This window comes from Sus scrofa, chromosome 15, assembly GCF_000003025.6.
Source record: "Sus scrofa isolate TJ Tabasco breed Duroc chromosome 15, Sscrofa11.1, whole genome shotgun sequence".
Taxonomy (NCBI): Eukaryota; Metazoa; Chordata; class Mammalia; order Artiodactyla; family Suidae; genus Sus; species Sus scrofa.
In genome coordinates, this window is record NC_010457.5 from 124119317 (window position 1) to 124129391 (window position 10075).

Sequence of the window (10075 nt, forward strand, 5' to 3'; positions counted from 1 at the left end):
CCATGCCTGAGTACACTATACCATGTCCTGTGGTCATACTTGATTATATAAAACCTTGAGATTAACATGGCATACCTTGCCCAGGTGAAGGGTCCATCACAGTTAACTAGACTAACCTATGTGCAGTGCATCTTCGGCTCTGTATACTAGGTTGGGAGTAGAGCTGACTTTCCGAAGTTCTGACATGACTTCACTCATTTAGACTTACTGTCCTCACATCTACTGATGAGATCCTTAGTGAAGAACTCAGAAGCTTGCACTTCTGACATTATCAGAGCATGTTGTCAATCTCTCTGTGCCAACTTCCTGCTGTAACCTTTAGATAAGTAAACCAAATCTGATTTATCCAGTGGGTGGGCTCCGCCTGGTTGCTCCATCAGCCTCAACCTCCTTTTGATTTACATTCACGCTAATTCCTCCATAACCCAACTGTCTTTGCTCAGATAATAAATTCGAAGAAACATCGTAACTGTCTACAAATTGTTCCCAAAGATTAAATCCAAAGGGCTAAGGGCGTAAAGGTTTTTTTGTTTAGTTTCCAAACAAATAAATATTGATGGCATGGAATAAATCCACCAGGAGTTGGATTTAAAAGTTTTTATATTTACAATGAAATAGGCATTATAACTGCAATAAAAGATGAAGAGAAATACTTGGGAAGCAAATCTTTACCGGAAAACAAAGCTTCAGCAGAAGGTTCAAGAGTTTCCCAAAGGAAAGAATGTAAATGCTGTTTAAATTTAGGCTAAATCAATCCAGAGAGCTATTCCTCAGAGAACCAGGGCTTACTGAGGACTGGGATGCTTGCCTCTGGCCATTTAACCAGATTTTTCTATCATCTTGCCACTGCCAGCCTCCACGTCTCCTAGAACCAGCTGAATCTGCCAAAAGAAGCATTACAGGAAAAATATACTGAAGTTGCAAGCTGAGAAGTGGTCCTTGCCTTCTTTGTTCTTTGAAACTCTGAAAACACACATCCATTTTTAATAGAAAAAAAAAGTGCCCTTGAAATTACCTTAATTTTAAATATGCAAACTGACCAAGTGCAATAACCCTGGGATACTGTTATCACCTCATCTCTGCCTGAAAATCATTCCCTTGACAATCAAAAGTCTTACCTAACATTGGAGTTCCCACTGTGATGCAGGAGGTTAAGAACCCAACTGGTATCCATGAAAAGCAGGATGTGAGTTCGATCCCTGGCCTCATTCAGTGAGTTAAGGTTCCACGCTGCTGCAAGCTGTGGCATAGATCACAGATGCAATTCAGATCCCATGTTGTTGTGACTGTGGTGTAGGCCTGCAGCTGCAGCTCCAATTTGACCCCTGGCCTGGGAACTTCCATATGCCATAGGTGCAGCCCTAAAAAGACCAAAAAAAAAAAAAGTCTTACCTAACACTTCTAAGATTGTATCACTAATTCCTAAGAGAAAATCAAGGAATAATCTACTGAATGATATGTGTACGTGTCCAACACTGAATAAGTTTATCCAAAATGGGTGAAAGGTATTTATGACTCAGCTGTTACCATTACCAGAAACTTCTCTGTGTTTCGAAAAGCATAGCAATAGCAACAGAGACAATCTAGCCTTCGATGTTCTAGAAGAGAATAGGAGGGTTCCACCAATGTATTAGCCAGTAGGGCAGAAAGAACAAGTTTTATTTGCAAAGCTGGCAATGTACCTATTAGATGTCATCTTGCAATCTCTAATTCAGGGTGATTTTAGTCTCCCCCATGCAGTATTACCCGGCCCTTCCACAACACACATGGTAAGGAAGTGGGGGAAGGAGGCATACGTGGTGGATAACTACTATCAGGAACAGTTCATCACTTATAATTGCCTGTATAATATCACCCTACATCAAAACCTTCCCTCGCAGCAAGGTTTTATTTCATTTGATGAACTGTAGCCCGATTCATTTTCTCAGCTCTCTAGATCTTCAGAGCCAACAAAGCCATATTCATGCCTTTCGGAAACGATCTTTAGATCCATTCTAGAGTAATATAATAGCCAATGATTTTTTTGAAGCAAAATTCATAACATCATGATTGCTGGGGGAAAAAGATATAAATCACAAAAGAAGAACAGGTTTTTATAAATTTTTCTTTGTTAGTAAAATAAGTAACCAATTTGTTCAGATTCTCAACAATATAAGTTGGGGAAAACTTTGTTATTTAAAAGATACAGTAGGAGTTCCCGTTGTGGCACAGCGGAAATGAATCCAACTAGGAACCATGAGGTTGCGGGTTCGATCCCTGGCCTCACTCAGTGGGTTAAGAATCCGGTGTTGCCGTGAGCTGTGGTGAAGGTTGCAGGCGCGGCTCGGATCCTGCGTTGCTGTGGCTCTGGCGTAGGCCGGCAGCAACAGCTCCAATTAGACCCTTAGCCTGGGAACCTCCATATGTGCAGGTGTAGCCCTAAAAGGACAAAAAAAAAAAAGATACAGTAATACTTTTCATTCACAGGGAAGCAAAGCAGACCAGGCAAAAGTTACATCCCAACTCCCTCCCCCACCCCTTACTAGATCTGTGACCTTGAACAATTTGCTTAATTATCAGGGGTCCTCTGTTTTCTCATCTGCTAAATGGGAAAATTTTTTAAAATTTCTTCACAAGATTAAATAAGACAATACAATCCAAGCTCTTAAAAGAATACCTAAGAGATGTTGTGTTCAATAGTGTTAGTTATTAATAAAAATGTCACATTGATACCTCTGTCTGAGAAATACAAGAATTAAAGCTTTGTTTTGTTTTCTGAGCTCTGTGGTCCACAGCCAAAGCCTTTTGTGCCTGCAAGCAAACAGGAAAGTGCCCAAATAACACCTCAAATAATTGAAAGCCAGTTTGGCTTGAATGGAGGCTTAGGTCCAAATTGCTTCCAAGTTTCATGGATTAGCTCTAATTGTCCCATGGTGTAAGCCTAATTTTGCCCATCAATAAATTACTGGTTCACATTTTTGGTGTGGTCCTCAAAGGCAATCTAACCTACATTATTCCAGATGGGTTATTTCAAATGCAATTTGAAAAATCGGAAGAGAATGTAATACTTAATCCTTAGAGAATTCACAACAAGATTATTAAATGTTTCATTAAATACTAGAGCTGATACTAAAGCGCCAATTACAGCACTTCCCAAGTAAGTAAATTCAGGACAAGCTGCTTGATTCCTGGGCCATCTCATTCCCTGCACTCCCTCTCTCCCTGTGTATCACATCCACCCAGCCCTCCTACCCTTGCTGCTATCCAGCCTCGACCACTGTATGGACAGCAGGTTGGGGAGAGGATGGGCAAGGCCTATGAGGGGAAATGCTCCTGTGAACGTCAGAGGATGGTGATACACATGAAAGCACCCTCAGCTGCATCCTTACACACCCCAAGAGCAAACTCCTGCAGAGGATTGCAGGAAGATCACATTTTTGCTTCATTATGGAGTTCGGGGCCAAATATTTCATACCTCTCTTAACTTCTGAACTCTAAAGATCTGTTATATGGCTTTAAACCATTGGGCTTCCCTGAGAATCCCAAATTACTCATGCTAGAATGGTCCTGAGAGATGATGCATCCCAGGAGTTTTTAATTGAAGAAAAGAACAGAGGGAGGTAATATGTGAGAATATGGTGAAAGCTAAGGGCCCTCTCCCTAGTTAACACTCGTGTACACACACACACTCACACACACACACGTGCACAAGCAAAGGCACATTTGTGTACAAATTTCAAGTTTTCCAGATCTCCTGAGGTCCATCCATGATTATTCTGGTCGTTCATGGACCCAGACTGAGATCATCTGATCTAAACCCCAAATTTTTTAATTGAAATTAAAAAAAAAAAAAAACTGAAGTCCAGCAGAATTACAGGAAAATTGACTTGCTCAACAAAACACATTCGGTAGGGCTGAGACCAAAACCTCTTGTCTTCTGACTCCTAGGTAAATACTTTTTCCACAAGCACTGGGGCTAAAAGAGAATGACACTTATCTGTTGAATGGAGTTCTTAGATGGAATATTTACTAAAACTTTTACGTATTACAAATGTTTGCAAGTCGTTCTTCCCCACAAAACTTTAGTCTTTGCCACCATTTGCATAAAAACAGCTCCCCAGGAAGTGCTTTAGGAAATTAGTCTTTGCTGTACAATAATTCTTAGATGGTTTGCTCAGATTTGGCTGAGATGAGTGTAACATAGCTACTGTCCAAACAAATTTTTATCAAATATTGACAAAGGTCTAAGTTATTAAAGCTTCAGTCTCATCTTTATCCAGAAGATTTTAGACTTTTTCTTCCCCTGGGGGAAGGGGGTGGAGGAATGTAGACATGCTTGGGGTTTTTTTGTTGGGTGGTTTTTTGTTTGGTTTGGTTTGGTGTTGGGTTTTCCCAGGTGCCCCAAATTAAACTAACTCACACTCTCTGGCTATCACTCAAACTGAGTTGACTTTGCTACTGCTTTCCCAGATCCTTCTAAAAACTGAAGGATTTTGTTCTGGCATTTTAATCAGTGATTAACTACTCCCTTCTTTTTCCTGCTGGGTTAAGTAAAAGATCCATATGCCGGGTGTTGTAGGGAATTTGTTAGGCTGTAGATCATAGCTGTGGTTCAAGACATGATGCGTCTCAAGGGAACTAATGAAGCCATGAGGAATGTAAAGAGTCACCGGGTTAAAGCCACATTAGGACAGCTGTTAGGTTAATGAGGGCCCTGCATTGGAGAGGGGGTCAGTCTATAGAAAAATATGAACCACTCTTTATTGGTTTGATCCCATGTCCTCTGGAAATTAATGGGCCATTCTTATTTTCCTTTGACATTCATTGAGCCAGATGCGAGTGCTGGCCACTGTACAAGCTGCGTGCAGTTGAGATTAATTCTGTTCCCTCATCCTCGTCTTTGGCAAAAGCAACAAATGAGGTAGAGCAACACAGGACACTCTTTTCAGTTTTCCATCACTCTCTTCAACTTCTTTAAAGCTGATGTTTATTTTTCGACTCTGAGTTCAGAACTGATCTTCAGTGCATCTAAAGGACAGACCCGGCATGCGGGCTTGGCCTGCCAGGGGGAATAGGACACTGTATAAAATTCTGCTGAAAGGATGGAAGAATGAATGGACCTCACTTCATGTTTAAATCAGATGATCATAGAACTATAATAAAAGCAAACAGATTTGAGATCTATATAGTGTCTGTAGCATTGTTATAAACATTATTATAAAATAGTGTAATATTTATATATGCATAGCATCATGATTTGTGGTTAGTGGTGGTCATTTCTGGATATGAGCACTATATCCCAATGTAATAGGTAGAGAGATGGAATTGTTCCAGCTGTAAGACATTTGCACTACAAACCCCAGCATATCTGTGACTCATCCCTATACTAGTCCTTGCACCTGTCTCCAGCTCACATAATCAACTCCCTACATTCCACCTCTGAACACCTTTCCTAGGAGTTCTCTCCCTTCTGTCCCCACTGCCACTGGCCTATTTCATGACCCCAGCCTCCAGTGCTCATTCCATCAAATTTACCCCCCTTGCCTGAAACCCAAGCTTTCCACAGAATTATGTAACCACTTGAAATTTGCTATTATCTATGTACCACCCCTGAAATCCATAGACTGCGTGGTAGATAACAAAGATTCCTGAAATGATGAGTGAATACCATGAATTGATAAGCTTCTGTATTTCTGATATAATCATATTCTCCTCATAATGATAGCTAAAGTCTAAAATGGAAACACACATTTTCATAAGTACCCAATAACACTAAGAATACAAAGAAAGCAAATTAAATAGATCACATTTTAAAATCTAGATTTCCAATCATATTCTTTCCTGCCACCCACCACACCCTACCCTCAACCAAACTGAACTAGTCTGTGTTTTCTCAACTGTTTTCTCAACATGACTAGAATGAAAATGAAAATTCATCGGATATATAACTCACATGCTTCCAACTCTCTGTACATTTGCTCCTTATTCTGTATCACTAAGATAGTCCCCCACCCTCCCTGCCCAGTAGATATTCATCTGGACTCAAAAGTCCATCTGAACACGCCCACCTTCATGATCCTCTCTTGTTTACTCCAACAAGATTTCACCCTTTCCTCTTCTCAATCCCTCTACACTTGTCTCTCTCTTATGGTACTTATCATATCTGCTTTGTTTTAACTTATCTGTGTGTTTACTTGATACCTGCATTAAACACTAGCTCCTTGAGAAACTTGTCTCAATTCATCTTCACATTCTTTGACTTTCCCAGTGCTATGATGATCAGATAGAAAGTCAAGTTGAATTAAACAATCCCTCTGGCTTGGTTCTGCAGACTACAAGAGTCTAGACTATTCCAAAATAGTCCATGACAAGAGAGGAATTAGATGTATATGAGAAAGTGTTGATCAATCTAAAGACCACACCAACTGACTAGTCCACTATTGACCAGTCCCCAGCCTCACTCTGACTATGAAGGTCAAGTATCTGGGAATAATATGACATTTCCAGATAAGGTAACTTCACTCCTGGGGCAGTAAGGAGTTCCAGGATACCCTGAGGCATTAGTAATCTTTCAAACAGTGCTTTACTACCCGGCAGGAAAAAAAAAAGTTTACTGTTGATGAGGAAACATCATTCTATCACTCAATAGAAACATAACATACCAAAGTAGCATTTCTAGAGGGTTCAGAGCACTTCCAAGGATCGAAAAGATAGTTTTAAATGTTATTAAAACTATAAGGTTGCTTGAGATGCTTCTAGACTTAAAGGAAGGGATCTTACGTTATACAACTTTGCACATCTTCATAATCAAAAGGCTACAGAGAGGAAGAGTATGGAGTCCAATTACCCCCATCACTTACTAGCTACATGACTTTGGGTAGTTACTTAAGTAGTCTGAATCTCAGTTTCCTCATCTATAAATTGGGATCTCTCTAAAATAGGGTTTTAATGATGAGTACATGGGTTAATTTAAGTAAGGTATTTAGAACAGTGCCTGGCACAGAGCAATCACTCAAAATTTTGCTATTATCTATGTATCACCCCCAAAGTCCATATAATGCCTGGCATATAACAAGTATTTCCTGAAACAATGAGTGAATAATGTGAATTGACGCATGTCTCTGTGTTACATCTGGTATAATTACATTCTCCTCTTAATGACAACCAAAGTCTCAAATAAGAATGCACGTTTTCATAAATACAAAAAACCACTAAGAATATCAAGAAAGCTAATTAAATAGATCACTATTTTAAATATATACATATAAGATAACTGTATCAAGTATGACAGAAAAGAAGCCAAAGAGTGCATCATATCAACACATTTAATTGGACTTACCAACCTATTAAGAGGAGAAAGAAAATATACTGACCGGTTAGCAAAATAAAATGTTTCTGTATACCTAACAGACATACCTAAAGCAAAAGAGATCAGGGGAGGCAGGGGAGGGGTTGCACCAAGCAAATGCAAATAAAAAGAAAAAAGAAGTTGGAGTTCCCCCTTTGGTGCAATGGCCTCTGCAGAGTTTCCATAGCTCTAGGACGCAGGTTTGAGCCCCAGTCCTGCACAGTGGTTAAGGATCCCATGATGCCATCCAGGAACTTGATAGGTCCCGGGGGCAAAAAAAAAAAGAAAGAAAGAAAGAAAAAAGAGCTCCTACTGTTATCATAACAAGGCAAAATATAAAGGAAAGAAATTTGAGAGAACTTGGCAATGTGAGAGGCTACCGTTCACAATGCAGGACCATTTCTAATATATTTACTTCCTTGGTTTTGAAACATGCTTTAGAGGAGCAGACAGACACTCTTGCTTCCTGTCTGGAAGAAAGCAGGGCCGTGGACGTTCAGACGTCAGTACCTGCACGCGGGCCTCGGTGAGCTTTGCCCTCTGGGCCAGCTCCTCCCTAGTGTAAATATCAGGATAGTGAGTTCTCTCAAAAGCACGCTCCAGCTCTTCAAGCTGCTCTGCTGTGAAGGTGGTTCGGCTCCTGCGCTGTTTCCTCTTGAGCGGTAAGTCTGGTTCAGAGTCGATGTCAGAGCCTTCATCCGATTGGGGTGCTGAGGCTAAAAGCACGGGAGAAAAAAAAAAGTGGGGGGACTCAATGAGAAGCAAAAAGCCAGTCTGCCCAAGCTGTAATGCTTTGAATCCTAGTCTAAGTATGTTTCCCATGTCCCCCCACCCTGGGGACTGCCAAGCCCCTCCTTGCAGTATTACATGATTAAATGGTATTTAATCTCTTCCTCTGCCCCATCTCCAGGCCCCCCAGGCAGAAATAATTGCTCTCTGCATCTGTCATTCTAAGCCCATTATGAGCTCTTAGAAAACAGAGACAGGCCTTACTCCATTTTTCTGGCCCTGTCCTTAGCATTTGATGGGCACTTCGTTCTTGACTAATGAATGAATCACATTTAATTTGGTCCCTGATAAATTTTCACCAACTTTGCACCAGGAGGAAGTTTGTTAAAAAATGATTTTTTAAATAAGTATTCCGAAATTGACTTAGTATCAAAAAAGGCAATAAGAATAAACTAATGCAGGATTCCTACAAATTTGTAGACTGTACTGCTCCTATGAGAAATACCATATTACTTATTTCCAAAACAGACAAAAGACTCACAGACATAGAAAACTGATTTATGGTTGCCAAAGGGGAAAAGGAGGTAGGGGAAGTGGTAAATTAGGAGGTAGTACAGTATATAAAATATACACAGTACTATATATAAAATATATATAGGACTACTGTATACCACAAGGAACTATACTCAATATTTTCTAAGGACCTATAAAGGAAATATTTTGAAAAAGAATATGTGTGTGTGTGTGTATAACTGAATCGCTATGCTATATGAGTGAAACTAACACGATATTGTGAATCAACTATACTTCAATGTACAAAAAGAAGAAAAATCATGTTAAATTAATTCTCCCATTACCAGATGTTACAAAATGCTTTAAAGCGGGTTAGATATTGTTAATGCAAATCTCAAGAACAGACTCAAGAAGAAGCAGGTATAGTCTAGCAAAGTGTTTCTAAACAGAAGCTCAGAGTCTGATCTCTGCTGAACAAATAGGCAGCTGCTCAGAACGGCTGCCTAATTTAAAAAACAAAGTGGAAAATGAAATTGCAGGACCTTTCATTCAAAAGTTATTACAGGGAGTTCCCGCTGCAGCTCAGCAGTAAAGAACCCAGCTAGTATCCATGAGGATGTGGGTTTGATCCTTGGCCCTGCTCAGTGGGTTAAGGACCTGCTCTGAGCTGTGGTGTAGGTCGCAGACTCCGCTTGGATCCCACATTGCTGTGGCTGTGGCGTAGGCTAGCAGCTGCAGCTCTGATTCAACTCCTAGCCTGGGAAGTTACATATGCCACTGGTGCAGCCCTAAAAGGAAAAAAAAAAAAAAAAAAGTTACTATGAATTTCAAGGTGGTAACAACAGCATAAAACTAAGAACAGGGCCCTTCTGAGCATGAACCCCTACTCAGCTGCACAGGTCACAAGTCCTTGAAGCCAGACTTGCTGCAGCCCCCTCCCCACCAAAGCTTGAATTTGCCTTGTATTAGCACACATTGGGAAGGAGGCTTTCCAAATTTAGTATACAGTTGCCTTCAAATGAGGCGGAGGAGCTAGGAAATTAAGTAGAAATTCACATTAATGATGCAATTTGGTGTCTGTGAGTTGTGACAGTAACAGAGTACCCGTTGGCCAATGGTTCTGTGATTGGAGGATGCTCCAGACAGGGCTCTGGGTAGGAAAGCAGCCTCTTGCAGAGGTCCTGGACCTCAGGGCAGGGGCAGAGGACTGTCAGAGGGCTACCAGGCCACACACTCTGAGCGTAATATGGGAGCCTGAGCAGCCTCACTCCTGAGCACATCCAAATGCTCTCAGAAAACTCCCCCAAATAACTGGCATCTTCTGTGGAAGGAACTGAGGTGTGGTGTCAGCAAATGAGAAAAGAAAGCCAGAAAATTGTAAATGATTAATGTCAGTGTCAAGTTAGCTCATTTGCACCCTCAGGCTGGTAGGACCAGGGGAAATGCAGGGGGCGCTAAAAGCAGTGTTAAAAAGCAGCATCTCCTATACTACTGCTTCTCTTTTCT

General features: G+C 40.7%; 1 protein-coding gene across 3 annotated transcripts in view; it reads right to left on the bottom strand.

The window, feature by feature from the left end:
• PAX3 (paired box 3) overlaps window positions 1-10075 on the bottom strand; it is a 99239-nt gene that overhangs the window by 25514 nt on the left and 63650 nt on the right. For all 3 annotated transcript variants that reach the window (XM_021075358.1, XM_021075359.1, XM_021075357.1), the window contains exon 5: window positions 7838-8043. In XM_021075358.1, coding sequence (XP_020931017.1) covers window positions 7838-8043 — 206 coding nt within the window. The remainder of the gene's footprint in view (window positions 1-7837; window positions 8044-10075) is intronic.